The following is a 16,694-nucleotide window of genomic DNA, read 5'->3' as shown; positions in this document are numbered from 1 at the left end:
TACCTTGGGCAAGTCACTTCACTTCTCTGGGCCTCAGCTACCTCAGCTGTAAAATGGGGATTAAGACTGTGAGCCTTCTGTGGGACAGGGACTGTGTCCAACCTGATTAGCTTGTATCTACCCCAGTGTTTAGAACGGTGCTTGACACATAGCCAGCATTTAACAAATACCATCATTATTACTACCATCATCATTATTATTACTAACAACAAACACCACAAGTAAAGCAAGTCATGATTGGCAGGTTTCTTCCTCCCATCTCAAATTACAGCCAGCTTCAGCAGAGGGAGGTCCATCCTGAGTCACAGGTTGCCAGATCGAAAAGAAGGTTGCGGAGTCCATCTGGGTCTTCATTGTGCTAACAGGTCCTGACACTTCATTCAGCTAACAAAAGGGAGATTTGCCCCTTTGGTTATGATTCAGCACCGCAGGGTTGGAAAATGAGAGGTTGGGTCTGTGCCGACAGACGTTTGGTCCAAGTACTGTGGTGCGGTCCGTACCGCCTGGATAGACCGCGTCTCTGCCTGACTGAAAGCTGTTGCCAAGAGGTGTTACTGGTCTGCAGTACCACCCCCTGTCCCTACATCAGCCCCCTCTGACAGGACTTTGGCCCTTAAGGGAGCAGTGCAGTCTAATGGAAAGAGCACAAGCATTGGAGCCAGGAGTCCTGGTTATAGATTTGGCTCTACCACTTGGCTGTTGTATGACCTCGAGAGATTCACCTAGCTTCACTTCATCCCTCGAGACCGATCGTTTGCCCAGGCCCTTCCTCTGGTCTGGAACTCTCTCCCTCCTTGAATCTGACAGACCACCGGTCTAGCCACTTTCTAATCTTATTCAGATCACATCTCCTCCAAGAGGCCTTTCCTGATTCAGCCCTCATTTCCCCCACTTGCTCTCCCTTCTGCATCACCTATGCACTTGGATCGGTACCCCTTAAACACTTGTTATTAATAACAATGATGGCATTTGTTAAGTGCTTACTATGTGCCAAAGGCTGTTCTAAGCGCTGAAAGTAATGATGGCATTTGCTAAGTGCTTACTGTGAGCAAGGCACTGTTCTAAGCGCTGGAAGGATACAAGGTTATCAGGTTACCCCACGTGGGGCTCAGAGTCTTAATCCCCATTTTACAGATGAGGTAACTGAGGCACAGAGAAGTTAAGTGACTTGCCCAAAGTCACACAGCTGATAAGTAGCGGAGCTGGGATTTGAATCCATGACCTCTGACTCCCAAGCCCGTGCTCTTTCCACTGAGCCATCCTGTTTCTCGCTGCTGGAGTGTTACTCACTCCGGCAGCCTCTCAACACTTACTTATGTACATCTCTTTATCCTCTCCAGTTTTCCCTCTCCAATATTTTTTAATGTCTGTCTCCCGCTTTAGTCTCCTTGTGGGGTGGCTCCTGTCCACCAACTCTATTGTATTGTACTTTCCCAAGGCCTCAGCACAGAACTCGGCACCCAGTAAGTGCTCAGGAAGCACCACTGATTGTTTGTTCTCTGTGACTCCATTTACTCATCTGCAAACAGTGATGAGAGATCCATTCTTCTCCCTCCCCCTTAGGCTGTGAGCCCCATGGGAGGCAGGGACTGTGTCCAGTGTGATTATCCTGTCTATACCTCAGAGCTGAGGTAGGCACTTAAAAAAGAGTATTTAGATCCCTGGGATGTCAGTCAGATTGGCAGATGGTACCGGGGGCCTCCATGCTGTCCATCAGGAGGATGTACTGATGTCAGCATCCTGAAGTGGCTTTGTAAGAGGGGGCCTTGTGGAACCCATCTGTCAAAGCACTAGGATTGGCTTGTGTGATGCAATCCCTAGTCAGCACTAGGTTGGCAGAGTGAGGACCCAAGTGGAATTTTTTTCCCGAGAAAAATGATCTTCAAAAACCACGCTTGACCCAGGTGGATGTGTCCAGAAAGCTTCATAATGAGGTGCCAATATTGGAGACGGCAGTCTGCCAGACACCGTGATGGATGAATATAATGGACGAATCTAGGTGCGAATCGGAGGGAAGAACAACAGAGATGGATTTAGGAAATGAAAATGGCGCTTACTTCTTTACCTTACCTCCTGGTGAGCCCCATGTGGACCGTCATGCTAAAGTTATGCAGTTAAGCTTTTTCTTTTCTATTTGCAAATCATGTGTTGTAAATAATCGACGTCCTCAGATTTAAAAAAAAAGTTAACTTGTCAAACAGATGCTACTTGGAAGCTTTACTAGTTTTTGTTGTTTGTTTATAGCCTCTGAGTTCCCTATAAACATCACTAAACTCAGGAAAATAAGGCTTTATTTTGCTTTTAGAACATTAATTCACCGGAAGTGATAATTAAGATTAGTTTTAATGGCTTCAGCTTAATTCTTTTTGGGAAAGCAGCTTTGAGTACAACGCTAATGATAAATAAAGCATTCCGCATGCTAGTACAAAGGAGGTTCCTGCTTGGGGAAAGAGACTAAAGCATCCAGAAAAGATGATCTTTTCTGTTATGATAGGAGACATTAAAAAGAGATAAAAAGAACTTGCCATTTAAGTTACTCGGCAACACATTATATGGAACTCGGTGATGAATGGGAATTCATTTTATTGTTTTGAACAAGTACTGAAAACAGAAATATAAAACACCCAGCTAAATAATCAGCTGTTTTCTTAAATACACAAGATATCCATTTACTTCAAATGCACCCTAAAGAGCTATAAAATGTCAAACTGAACCAAAGAAAGTAGTAAAACTTGACGTTTTAGGTATAGAATTTGGAGTTCCAATTATCGTCATTGTTACAACTGATGTATCCGACGATCCCAGGTTCCCCATTACCTAAATTCAGGTTTTGATTGGCTCTATTCTTTAATTGCCAAGTGGTGAAATAGTCAAGGTTAGATCATCAAGTGAATGGAAAATAAAATGTCAGTGATGTGGACTGTCCAAACTCTTAGCTGGAGAGAAGTTTGACTCTTCTCCCGGAGGACAGAATCCACTGAGGTCCAGGAGCTGGAATGTTGAATGAGCAGAAATACAGCAAGCACATTGCAACCAAAATCCCAAATGGAAAAGCATGCGGATTGTCACTATCCCAAGGCTCACATCCCACTTTCTGAATGCCAACATGGACACAATAATTTTTGTTTGTTTGTTTGCCAGGGTGTTGCTTGGTGTGATGTAAATCATCCACCACTTGTCAGCTGTGTGACTTTGGGTGAGTCACTTAACTTCTCTGTACCTCAGTTCCCTCATCTGTAAAATGATGATTAAAACTGTGAGCCCCCCATGGAACAATCTGATCACTTTGTAACCTCCCCTGCGCTTAGAACAGTGCTTTGCACATAGTAACCACTTAACAAGTACCATCATTATTATTATTATCCAGATGATAATTTGCCTGCTGCCTAGATTTTCTAGACTGCCTTTCCACCCATGAGACCACAGGGACGTTGGGATTTTAACAGAGAATCCCCAAACGGCGTCCTTTTAACAAACGGCCGTATCTTTGAAGCTATCACTTTCCCTTCTCCAAAGTCCTACATATTGTGATTTGAGTAGAACAACAAGGAGAAAGCATTAGGTTCGAGCAATTTCTTAAGGACAGAACCTAGTGGTAGTAGTAATAGTATTTATTCAGTGCTCGTTGTGTGCAGACCACTGCACCAGCATCTGGGAAAGTGTACGCAGGTGGGAATTAGACAGAGACCTTGGCTTCAGGGGGCTCGAGATGACATTCTCACCCTCCACTCGCATGGAACAGTCCCTGGAACTCCATGTCAGCCACTCTTTGTGTCACCCTGGAGCGCCCATCCTAATCAGCCTGGCACCACCCTGGCAGGAAGAACATTAGCAGCCATAGAAAGAGGCTTCCCCAAATTCACTCATTCATTCAATAGTATTTATTGAGCACTTACTGTGGGCAGATCACTGTACTAAGCGCTCAGAAAGTACAATTCAGCAAGAGAGACAATCCCTGCCCACAATGGGCTTACAGTCTAGAAAGTCTTTGGAAAGTCTATGGTGACTAGTGCTGGAACAGTCACTGTGGCCACAGTTGTGAATTTGGACTCTGAAAGTCTGCAAATCTTCTCCTCTAGCCTCAATATTCTCTCTCTCTCTGTGTGTGTGTGTGTGTGTGTGTGTGTGTGTGTATGTCCTTTGCCTTTTATATTGTTCGTGTTTTATTTCATCTCTCCTCCTATGTTTGTCTCTAGTCCCTCTCCCCGCCTAATATTCTTAGACAAGTGAACCCCTTTGGGGCCAGTGACTGTTTCTAATTCCTAACCATTGATTCTTTTCCAATTTTTAGTACAGCACCCTACACAAATGTGCTCAATGAATACTGTGATTACTTCTCATCCTCCTCCTCTTCTTCCTATTCTAAAATCAGTTCTGCCACCTGCTTGCTGTAACACCTTGGGCGAGTCACTTAACTTCTCTGTGTCCGTATCCTCATCAGTAAAATGGAAATTCCTGTTCTCCTTCTCCCTTAGACGGTGAGTCCTATTCATTCAATGGTATTTATTGAGCACTTACTGTGTGCAGAGCACTGTCCTAAGGCACTCTGTCCGACTTGCTTATATTGCATGTACCCTAGCACTTAGTACACTGTTTGGCAAATAGTAAGTGCTTAACAAATAGCACAGTTATCAATATTGTTGTTGTTACTAGTATTATTATTACTATTTATTTCCAAGAATAATTCCTGTACAGCAGTAGGAAGGGCTGAGATTTTTGCTAGTTCTTGTCCTTTGTCTGATTGAGTCATCACTGGTGAATCTAACTCATTTTTTGGATTAACCTCTAATCCACCATTAATGGGATCTACTGTGAATGCCAAGGTGTTCTAGGTGGCATACTCCCACAGTAACACAAATGCACAAATCCAGAAGACAATTAATTCCTAAATGCACCAACTTTGAATACATAATCCAATCGGGACTTGTCTTGTGTGACATAGTTCCCGTTCCAAGTTATTTTCTTTAAGAACTGTTTAACATTATTTAGGACAAAGCAAGAAATTCTCATCACCATGATTGGTGATAGGAGAGCTTTTCTGATCTATGTCATAAAAAACCATGGAGCTGCTTTACACTTCTTATAAATGTGTTCAGTTACCAAGTGCTCTATCCCTACCGAGCTCCACAGCTAAATGAGCAGCACATCTCAGATGGGCCGGAGGTCAGCCTCATCAGCAAGAGAGCCAATAACTTGCACCATCTGCTTGGATTGGACTTTAGTTTAAGGGTAAAATGGTGGTGGAATCCTCTGGTCAAGTAGGATTAAGTACTTCAGCTGTTTCTTTTTGAAGTGGCGGTGATGGTTTACACAGACCCATCCACACTCTCTCACCTGTGGCCCTGTCATCAGCGGGAAATACCGTGAGACGGCCATTTGGGGTTAAGGATAGGGTTTATGACTATAGGTCAAGGGCATCTCTGTCTGTCTTTGGCAGCAACAGACACTGCTGAGCCCAAATGGAGGAGGGTCTGTAAAACCTACCCGGAACATTGCTCACCTCACCAAACTCCAAACTGGCTCACTAGAGGATCTTCCCTGGCCAACCATTTTCTTGGGGTGCAGTGACCAAGAGAAAACCGGTGACAGCAATCTGGAGCAGGTTTGCCTCCCCGAACAAAGATAAGGAGGCCAAGTGTCCCGCTTGAAAACAGAGACAGGCCCTGTATGCAGCAAGGTTCTACCCTTAAGTACAAACACGGTGGGTCACGCATGGGGCTTTGGAGCCAAACTCGCATCGGTGACTACGATCCTACTTTTAAAAACGTCTCTTTGAAAATGAAAATATCAATAGAGATACGCTGGTTTACAAGCAAGAGTACATCAGTTTAGATGGATCTATGTTATACGTATCTCTGTTAAATCCGCATGCAATGTGGAAAAAGATAATTTATGGTAGGCTCTGTGAAATTTCTCAGATATGTGAAGTGACCATACACGCAGACACACAGACACACACACAAACACACACTTTTCTCTCCCTCAATTGGCATGCAACTGAAAGTACTTGGAGCTCAGATTTACAGCATTCAAACTGCTTCCACAGTCCAAGAAATCGGTCTGTGTTCTGACCATATTTGGTGCTGATTATTCAGGACTGAGTGTTCTGTGTATAATTTGATCACTTAAAGAGCCTGTTTTACGGACTCCTATGCTCAAGGCAAAACAGTTATTAATGGCAAAATGGAGGGTGGTGGGGGTGCGGTTTCCCTTCTGAGTCGTCATTTCAGAATCAATTACCAATTAATTTTTCAAATTAATGACTGCGCAATTTGGACCGTCATAAGATGTTTTCTTACAGAAGATAACTTGGCAGGTTATCTCGACACAGACTATTTCCTAAACTGCTACACCACAGAGGCCGCCTAAGTTGGAATCTTAGGTGGAATGGAAAGGTAAACTTGCAGAAGGCTGTACAGCTGCCCTTAGAGAATTTCCTACCAATCATCTGGATTGTGACCTATTCTGTAGTGGGGAAGCAGATACAGAAAGATCTGCCTGATGATGAAAATCGGGGCCCACACTGAAACCACGAAACCCTTAAAATCCAGGTCTACACATTCCACTTTTAGGAAGTCTGGGGCGGGGGTGGAGGGGAATCTGCCTAATTCAGCCGACAGTCACCTTGATGATCTGGGTATCTTAGGTTAAAGCAAGTTTTGTTTGGATTCATTACTCGTTTGTTTACTAGAAATATGCAGCTGTGAAGATCTGAACTAAGTCAAACCTGCTATTCAAGCAACTCCTTTGAAGAAATATTGCATGCAACTCCTTCTCTTAGCCTATCAGAGTGATGAGCCCTAATATGCTCCTGAAAAGGATTGCCCATGTGGACTGATTTTCTCTATGCATGATACGTGTGTGTGTGTGTGTGTGTGTGTGTGTTTGTGTGTGTGTATTTTGGTGGGGGGGGGGGAGTAGGGGAAGAGTAGAAAGAGGAATACAGCACAAACTAGCAGCTGAGATGGCAAACGATCCAGCACTCCAATACAAACAGTGTTGGAGTGAACAGACATTCTTCACTGAAACTATTAACCGAACCATCATAGATGATATTTGAGGGCAACTCAAATTTAATTAAGGGAAGGCCTTCAATTCAGTTCATCAAAGCCCCAAGAGAAAGGGAAGGTCAGATGTCAATCATAAGTCTAGAAATCTCTTTGATCCCACTTTTAAAATGACAAAGTACATAGCTTAGACTCTAAAATGAACACCCGAAAAAAAAGAAAATAATTTATATTCTGTTTTTATTTTTGCAGGTTTAATAGAAGAAAATACATCTCAGGAGTTCTGAAAAAAATCGAATCAAAGTATCCAAAAATAGAAAATCATCTAAGTACAGTACAGATGCAGGTTCGGGAACAAAAAAAAAAAGGGTTTGCAGATTACAACAGATGCCCCCACCAAATGCAATCCTCTGACTAGCCCCCACCCCCACCCCATCTTCTCCCCAAGAACAGTTTGGGCAAGAAGATAGATTAATAAATAATGCTAGATCTATTCAAGGTAATTAATATCTTCATTCGTGGGCGCTTTACGGTAGGTACTGTCTTAGTGATCTATTTATCTTTAAAAAATGTTCTAGTTCCCTACTATTTAAAGGCACGCAAGATTCCACTGATCACGTTTGGCAACCTGCGGGGATACATTCATTTAGCTTTAGATGTATTTGGGTTCTAATCTGGGTTCTAATCGCTTTTTGTTTTTTTAATATGGGTGGGCGGGACAGGGAGGATTGGTGTATGAGCGTCTTTGGTGAGAAGCAGCGTGGCTGAGTGACAAGAGCACGGGCTGGTCGTGGGTTCTAATCCCGACCCCGCCATTTGTCAGCTGGGTGACTTTGGGCCAGTCACTTCACTTTTCTGTGCCTCGGTTACCCCATCTGTAAAATGGGGATGAAGACTGTGAGCCCCACGTGGGACAACCTGATGACCCTGTATCTACCCCACCGCTTAGAACGGTGCTTGGCACGTTAGTAAGCGCTTAACAAATACCGTAATGATTGATTACGTCCAGTTAGGACAGTGGCACCTGGTTCAACAGTGCTCTGCACACAGTAAGCGCTCAATAAATACGATTGACAGATTTATAAAGGGCGTCACCTGGCTGTTGTGTAAACAAGAGGCCAAACGTGTTGAAGCATGCAGGTTTATTCAGCCACCCGGCCCGCCAACCCTTTGATAAACCAGATGATGGTGAAGTGTTACTAAAGAGTTGGCATGAAATGTACTCAAGTTTGGCAACTGATACATCCACCCCTAAGCATAAAAATGACACATTTGAGAAGGCAAACGGACTATAGGTCCAGTGACCTGTCGACTATATCAGCTAGCAGTCAGTACGGCATTCTCCTTTCCAGACTGTTTGTTCTTGATCCTTTAACTGCTTTCTAGCTAAATACCTGCTGCACTTAATTTACATCGGGGTTGTTAGAAGGGCTCTGCCGAACCCTTCCAGGACTCTAACATTACGATGTATTTGAAAGGGGCCGAACACAAAGGGGAACCAGAGCAGTCTGGGCACTATAAACTTTTTAAAAAAACGTGCCAAGAAACTGAACAGAATGGGTGGGGGTGGAAACTCATCTCGTTTTACGCTTTGGACTTTAGAAAATCAAATCTCAGTGTCCAAACTGGGTAAGTGTGAATCCCGAGTCTCTTTTTCGCCTATTTTGACCCTTTAATTGGAAATGGTCCCTCCCCCTTCCCTCCCCAGACTTCTTTTGAGGGCCGGATATGACCGATCCTGTGATGATTCTGTTTTCATCGCCAAGGATACATCGCCAAGTGCTTATCTGTCCCCAAGATTTCCTAGTGAAATCGTTTTAATAATTTAGCGAATGAGACAGAATCAGTAACCTCGTTGTGAAGTATCCCCAACGAAGTCCGTAATGGCCTAAGAACTTGTGTTTTTAGCCTACGGCGGTCTCGGCTTCCACACTTCACACGCAAATCACCTTTTAACAGGAAAAAAAAAGTATATGACTTAACAAGTTTAAATCTCTATGTGGGGGTGGGTTCTGATAGCATGGGATATTTGGTATTTTATTAGCCCGGGCCGCTGTAAACGCCGTCATGGTCCGCGCTTAAAGCAGTGCTTGGCACATAGAAAGCGCTCAACAAATACCACCATCATCATCCCTCAAGTTTTTTTTTTTTTTTTTCCCCAATCCTTCTGGGTGCTTAAGAAACTTTGGTGGCTAAAAGGCTGTAAACTTTCTGGATACTATCTATCACACAGGCAACGCTTCCAGAGCTAAACAGAATGATGACCTCCGGACATACACATCGCAACATTTCTGCAGTTCCCCAAAAAACAAATCTGTCCACAAGGTTATAAAGCATTGATCCTCTCAGGAAGGCATCAAATTTGCTTGCAAACAGCGCATCAATCAGAAAACTTTGTGTGTGTGCGTGTGTGTGTGTGTGTAGCTCAGCTGAAATACTAGATTGGCTCAGGCCATTTGGCTCTACTTTTAAAGTTTTAATACCGCACATGCAGAATGCAAATGCCGGTTGCAGATCTTACAAGTGTAATGTTGGAAAAAAAAGAGGAGTCTTGTCGCGCGTTGGCATACTAATAAAGAGCCAAGAAAGCATTTTTGTCCAACCGGAGGAATGTGGGGTGCTTCACCCTTGGCACTGCCTCCGCATGGATCAGCATCTGTTTATCTGCCAAATCTGGACTAATGGGCTAATGTGGTTAAAACTTCAAGGGTGCCCAATTTGCCTTGACTGGAGTGGTATTTTCTTTTCGCGTCTCTATCCACCGTCACTCATCTCATCCACGTGGTGGCCTAGAGAAGACAGTCTCGCAAAGCTAAACGTACAGACGTATCTACCTTCGTCCCTTAGTGCGGGGGGCGGGAGGTGGGGGGAGGGAAGAGTCTAAAACAAAGCAAGATGAATGGAAACTGCCATCTGTCCTATCAAGTGCCAACACCCTGGCGGTCCTCGGCATCCCTCGAGTGACTTTCTGAATCTGGCTGGTAACTTTCAACACGGGATGATGCGCGTTGCTTCTAGGTCCTAGTCTTGGCGAATGGTGTTTTTAATTAGGCTCAAGTTCCTGTGTGGCATCCCCGTCTGATAAAGAGGAGGGGGTGGGGGTTGTCAACCAGCGTGGGGGAGGGGGGCAGACCCAGCCAGGCGCGCAAACGCCCACATCCCCACTCACACCCACACCCACACAACCGCCCCTTCTCTCCCCCCCCCCCCCCCAGGTACATACCCCCACACACGCATCCCCAACCCACCCACCCCACACACTTACACAACCTTCCCGTCCCTTCCCCCATCCCCCCACCCACAGTCACCCAGAGCCACAGACAGAGCCACAGAGAGCCACACACAGACAGCCACCCTGAGCCACACACAGACAGAGCCACAGAGAGCCACATACAGCCAGCCACCCAGTGCCACCGAGGGCCACACACAGACAGCCACATACAGCCAGCCACCCAGTGCCACCGAGGGCCACACACAGACAGCCACACCAAGCCACAGAGGGCAACAGACAGCCAGTCACAGAGAGCCACAGTGGGCCACACACAGCCAGAGACAGCCACCCGGAGCTACAGACAGACATACAGAGCCACACACAGACAGCCACCCAGTGCCACCGAGGGCCACACACAGACAGCCACACAAAGCCACAGAGGACAACAGACAGCCAGTCACAGAGAGCCACAGTGGGCCACACACAGCCAGACAGCCACCCAGAGCTACAGAGGGCCACAGACAGACAGCCACCAAGAGCCACGGACGGCCATACACAGACAGCTACTCAGAGCTACAAACAGACATACAGAGCCACACATAGACGGCCACCCAGAGCTACAGAGGGCCACCAACAGACAGCCACCGAGAGCCACGGGTGGCCACACACAGACAGCCACCCAGAACCACAGAGGGCCACAGACATACAGAGCCACAGAAAGACATACAGATCCACGCACCGACAGCCACCCAGAGTCACAGAGGGCCACAGACAGACAGCCACCGAGAGCCACGGACGGCCACACACAGACAGCCACCCAGAACCACAGAGGGCCACAGACATACAGAGTCACAGAGGGCCGCAGAAAGACATACAGAGCCACACACAGCCACACACAGCCACCCAGAGCCATGGACGGCCACACACGGACAGCCACCCAGAACCACAGAGGGCCACAGACATACAGAGCCACAGAGGGCCACAGAAAGGCATACAGAGCCACGCACCGACAGCCACCCAGAGTCACAGAGGGCCACAGACAGACAGCCACCGAGAGCCACGGACGGCCACACACAGACAGCCACCCAGAACCACAGAGGGCCACAGACATACAGAGTCACAGAGGGCCGCAGAAAGACATACAGAGCCACAGAAAGACATACAGAGCCACACACAGACAGCCACCCAGAGCCACGGACGGCCACACACGGACAGCCACCCAGAACCACAGAGGGCCACAGAAAGACATACAGAGCCACACGCAGACAGCCACCCAGAGCCACGGACGGCCACACACGGACAGCCACCCAGAACCACAGAGGGCCACAGACATACAGAGTCACAGAGGGCCACAGAAAGACATACAGAGCCACACACGGACAGCCACCCAGAGCCATGGACGGCCACACACGGACAGCCACCCAGAACCACAGAGGGCCACAGACATACCGAGCCACAGAGGGCCACAGAAAGACATCCAAAGCCACACACAGACAGCCACCCAGAGCCACGGACGGCCACACACGGACAGCCACCCAGAACCACAGAGGGCCACAGAAAGACATACAGAGCCACACACGGACAGCCACCCAGAGCCACGGACGGCCACACACGGACAGCCACCCAGAACCACAGAGGGCCACAGACATACAGAGTCACAGAGGGCCACAGAAAGACATACAGAGCCACACACAGACAGCCACCCAGAGCCACGGACGGCCTCGCGCGGACGGCCACCCAGAGCTACAGACAGCCACCCAGAGCCACAGAGGGCCGCAGACGGACATGCAGGGCCCCAGCCAGACATACAGGGCCCCGGAGGGCCACAGACAGAAAGACGGTCAGACGGCGCCAAGGAGGAGGGCCGCGGAGAGAGACAGAGCCAGCCACCACGTCCCCCCCGGATCCCATCCCTTCCCCGCCCGTGCCGGGCCGTGGCGGGGTCCCGCTCTCACCTGCTTGCCGTACTTGTTGGCCTGACAGCCGTAGTCGGAGCAGTGGTCGGAGCCGATGGAGACGTCGTCGCCGGCGCCGACGAAGGTGTTGGCGGGGGGCAGGTCCTGGACGGCCTGGTGCTTGGCGCCGGCGGTGGGGGAGTGCGGGTGCAGCTGGACGGTGGGCAGCGGGGAGCTGGACTTGTAGTGGCGGGCGAGGTCCGGGCTGGCGGGGCCGCCGTTGACGGAGCGGTAGCGGCCGGTCGCGCCGTCGACCAGGCCGCCGTCGGCCCTCCGCGGGTCGGGGCGGCCGCCCCCGCCGCCGCCGCCCCCGTCCCCCCCGTCGTCGTCGTCGTCGTCCTCGTGGCGGCGGCGGGGGCGGTCGCCGTGGGGGTCCCGCGGGTGGTGGAGGAAGGCGCGGCCGGCCGCCGGCTTGGGCGCCTCGACGGTGACGATGCTGCTGTAGAGCGGGCGCGGGGCCTTGCCGGGCTTCTTGTCCCGCTTGGCGGGCTTCTTGGGCTTGTCGTGGGGCGGCGCGGGGCCGAAGAAGTCGTCGCGGTCCTTCTTGCCGGGCTCGTAGCCGCGGGGGCCCCGGCCCCCGGCCCCCGGCCCCCGGCCGCGCCGGTGGCGGCGGCGGCAGTAGCGGGCCAGCCCGGCGGCCAGCAGCAGCAGCAGCACGGCGGCGGCGCCGGCCACCGCCCCGACGGCCACGCTGAGCCGCTGGCGGCCGGGCTCCAGGGCCGGGTCGCCGGCCACGTCCTGGGCCAGCGGCGTGCGCAGGCTGCGGGCCACCTGGGCCTCGACGGCCGAGCCGTTGGCCAGGCTCTCGTTGACGAACACGTGGACCAGGGCGGTGGTGGAGCGCGGCGGGCGGCCGCCGTCGGCCACGCGGACCACCAGCCGGTGCAGGCCGCGGTGGCGGGGCCCCAGCGGGGCCTCCAGGGTCACGGCGCCGCTGGCCGCGTCCACGGCGAACAGGCCGAAGGGGTTGCCGCCCACCAGGCCGAAGCGCAGCTCCGCGTTGGCGCCCGCGTCGCCGTCGGAGGCCCGCACGGTGGCCACCACGGTGCGGGCGGCGCTGGCCGGCGGCAGCAGGGCCACCGACCCGTTGGCCGGGGCCCACACGGCGGGCGCGTTGTCGTTCTCGTCCATCACCAGGAGGGACACGGTGGCCGTGGCGGAGCGCGGCGGCTCGCCGCCGTCCACGGCGCGGACGGCGAACGTGTAGGCGGCCCGGCGCTCGCGGTCGAAGGCCAGGGCCGAGTAGATGGTGCCCGTCCGGTTGTCGATGGAGAACAGGGAGGAGGCGCCCTGGACGGCGGCTGTCCCGCCCTGGACGGCGGTTCTCCCGCCCTGGACGGCGGTTCTCCCTCCCTGGACGGCGGTTCTCCCTCCCTGGACGGCGGCTCCCCCTCCCTGGACGGCGGTTCTCCCTCCCTGGACGGCGGCTCCCCCTCCCTGGACGGCGGCTCCCCCTCCCTGGACGGCGGCTCCCCCTCCCTGATGGACGGCTCCCCCTCCCTGGACGGCGGCTCCCCCTCCCCGGTCGACGGCTCCCCCCTCGACGGCCCCCTCCTCGTCGACGGCGGCCCCCCTCTCCCCCCCGACGGCCCCCCCCTCCTCCTCCTCCTCCTCCTCCTCCTCCTCCTCCTCCTCCTCCTCCTCCTCCTCCTCCTCCATGTCGTCGTCGACGACGGCCAGGCTGAGCTCGGCGTTGCGGCCCTGGTCGGCGTCCACGACGGTGACCATGCCCACGGGGCTGTCGGGGGGCAGGTTCTCCTTGACGTAGAAGGTGAAGACGTCCTGCAGGAAGCGCGGGGCGTTGTCGTTGCGGTCGGCCACCCGCACCAGCACGGTGGCCGTGGCCCGCAGCGGCGGGCTGCCCTTGTCGCGGGCCGTGACCCTGAGCTGGTAGCGGGCCGTGCGCTCGCGGTCCAGCGCCACGCGGGCCACGATGTCGCCGGTGTCCGGGTCGACGGCGAAGGGGCCCCCGGCCGGCTCCAGCGAGTAGGCCAGCTCGGCGTTGCGGCCGCTGTCGGCGTCGGTGGCGGCCACGGTGGCCACCCGCTCGCCCGGGGCGTTGTTCTCCGGGACGGTGACCTCGGCCAGCGGGCGGGCGAAGACGGGCGGGTTGTCGTTGGCGTCGGCCACCCGCACCAGCAGCGAGTTGTTGGCCGCCAGGCTGGGGCTGCCCGCGTCCACGGCCACGATGACCACGCGGTGCTCGCGGGCCGCCTCGAAGTCCAGCGGGGCGGCGGTGTGCAGGAAGTACTTGCGCCGGCCGGGCTCGCCCTCGGGCTCGCCGCCGCCGGCCGGCTTCAGCTGGAAGGGCACGTCGCCCACCACGGTGCAGGTGACGGCCCCGTTCTCGCCCTGGTCGCGGTCCGACACCTGCACCAGGGCCACGGGCGTGTCGACCAGCGCGTCCTCCCCGACGGTGGCCACGCCGTCGCGCAGCGGGATGCGGCCGATCTTGCGGATGTCGATGGCCGGCACGTTGTCGTTCTCGTCGCGGACGGCCAGCACCACGGTGGCCCGGTCGGCGCGGGCCGGCTGGCCGCGGTCGCGGGCCGTGACCCCGAAGCGCAGCTGGCTGACCTCCTCGCGGTCCAGGCGGTGCAGCACGCTCAGCCAGCCGGACGCCTCGTCGAGGCGCAGCAGCCGCCGCACGGCCTCGGTGGCGGCGCCGAACCCGTACTCGATCTGCCCGTTGACGCCCGCGTCCAGGTCGGAGGCCCGCAGCTGCAGGATGGGCGTGCCGGGGCTGCTGTTCTCCGCCAGCTCCGCCTCGTAGACGGCGCGCTCGAAGCGCGGGCTGTTGTCGTTCACGTCGGTGATGAGCACCCGCAGCAGGGCCTGCGAGCCCCGCGCCGGGGACCCGCCGTCCCGCACCCGCAGCGACAGCTCGTAGCTGTCGCGCCGCTCGCGGTCCAGCGGGCCCTTGACGATCAGCTGCGGCTGCTTGTCGCCGTCGGGGGTGTCGGCCACCTGCAGCTCGAACGGGCCGGGGCCCGGCTCGGCCCCCGACGGCGGGACCCCCGACGGCGGGCCGCCCTCGGCCTCGCCCGACGGGGACGCGGGGGAGGACGACGGGGGCGACGACCACGGGGACGACGACGACGGGGACCCCCCCCGACGGCCCTCCCCGCCCCCCTCCTGCAGCAGCTCGTACCGCTCGATGCCGTTGCGGCCGAAGTCGCGGTCCGTGGCCGTGGGCAGCAGGTAGAGCGTGCCCACCGGCCGGTTCTCCTCCACCGTCAGCGTCAGCACCGGCGACGGGAAGGTGGGCGTGTTGTCGTTGATGTCCAGCACCACCACCCGGCCCTCGAACAGGTCCACCCAGCTCTGCGACGGCCCGATGACGCTCACCTCGAAGTCCAGGAAGCACTCGTTCTCGTCGAAGATGTTCTGGCACTGGGGCAGCTTCTCGCGGTCCAGGCGCCGCTCGCCCGTGCTCAGCTCGCCCGTCACGTTGTCGATCTTCAGGTACTCGCCGCCGGACTCCAGGCTGAAGGTCACCTCGCCGGTCCCCGTCACGATGCCCAGGTCCGACGCCACGTTGCCGATGCGCACGTCGGGGGGCCCTTCCTCCGACAGCCGGTAGCGGAGCAGCTGCTTGGCCCCCGCCGGCCACGGCCACAGAAACCACAGGCAGCACAGCCACCACCACGGACGCGGGACCCGTCGACAACGCCACCGCCGCCCGCCCGCCCGGACCCCCGCACCCATTTTCGGCTCCTTCCCCCCGTCCCTTCTCTCTCTCTCTCTCTCTGCGTCCCCCCTTCCTCTCCCCTCCCTCCCGGAGACCCCCTCGGCGACCGGGCTAGGAGGGAGGGCCGGACAGAAGAGACAAGAGGCGGCCGGCTAGAGATCCTCTTTTCCCGGCTCCTTCCTCCCCGAGTTACCGCTCCGTCTTGGCGCGGCCCCCGCCCCGTCGGATCGGCGCCGCCCGCTGGACGGTTGCGCCTCGGAGGAGGCTAACTTGGGCCGCTCTCTTCCCTTCCTCCTTGCCTCGCTTCCTCTATTTCATTTTCTTTTTCCTTCCTCTTTCTGGGTTCAGAGATTCATCCCGAGCGCTCAGGAAGGGAGCTGTCCTGCCCCGCACGCCTCTCTCTCTCTCTCTCTCTCTCTCTCTCTGTCCTTCGCCCTCTCAGTCAATCGGAATCGCTTTGGCAGCTAGCGACGCGGCGGGGGGCCCCCCCAGGGCGATGTGGCACGGCCCCCCTCCTCGCCCCTTAAGTCCCCTCCCTCTCCGCCGCCCCCTCCTCCTCCTCCTCCTCCTCCTCCTCTTCTCCTCCTCTATTCCACTTCAGGGCGATTCACTCTCACGTCCAAGCGTTCTTTACTACAGGAAGCGTCCTCCGGCTCCCCCCTGGTTCACAGGCAGCAAAAATGTGAATCGCTTCATTCACTAGAGCTCTAATGTTCTGCAGTCCCACCAAAAAAAAAAAAAAGAAAGCCAACCAAAAACCCAACGCTCCGCTCCAAATCCTCTGGGCGAGGAGCAAAGCAAAAATCAAATCAAAAATCAGCACCACCCCT

The 16,694-nt window shown here is 54.1% G+C and overlaps 1 protein-coding gene across 1 annotated transcript in view; it reads right to left on the bottom strand.

The window, feature by feature from the left end:
* PCDH7 (protocadherin 7) overlaps positions 1-15,881 on the bottom strand; it is a 432,112-nt gene extending 416,231 nt beyond the window's left edge. Inside the window, exons 1-3 of the mRNA XM_038751946.1 lie at positions 13,845-15,881; positions 12,553-13,463; positions 12,174-12,444 (exon numbers count right to left, since the gene is read on the bottom strand). Of these exons, the coding sequence (XP_038607874.1) occupies positions 12,174-12,444; positions 12,553-13,463; positions 13,845-15,881 (3,219 nt within the window). The remainder of the gene's footprint in view (positions 1-12,173; positions 12,445-12,552; positions 13,464-13,844) is intronic.
* Between the last annotated feature and the right edge of the window lie 813 nt (positions 15,882-16,694).

Source organism: Tachyglossus aculeatus, chromosome 10 (genome assembly GCF_015852505.1).
Source record: "Tachyglossus aculeatus isolate mTacAcu1 chromosome 10, mTacAcu1.pri, whole genome shotgun sequence".
Lineage (NCBI taxonomy): Eukaryota > Metazoa > Chordata > Mammalia > Monotremata > Tachyglossidae > Tachyglossus > Tachyglossus aculeatus.
This window is presented reverse-complemented; position numbering and strand designations above follow the sequence as displayed.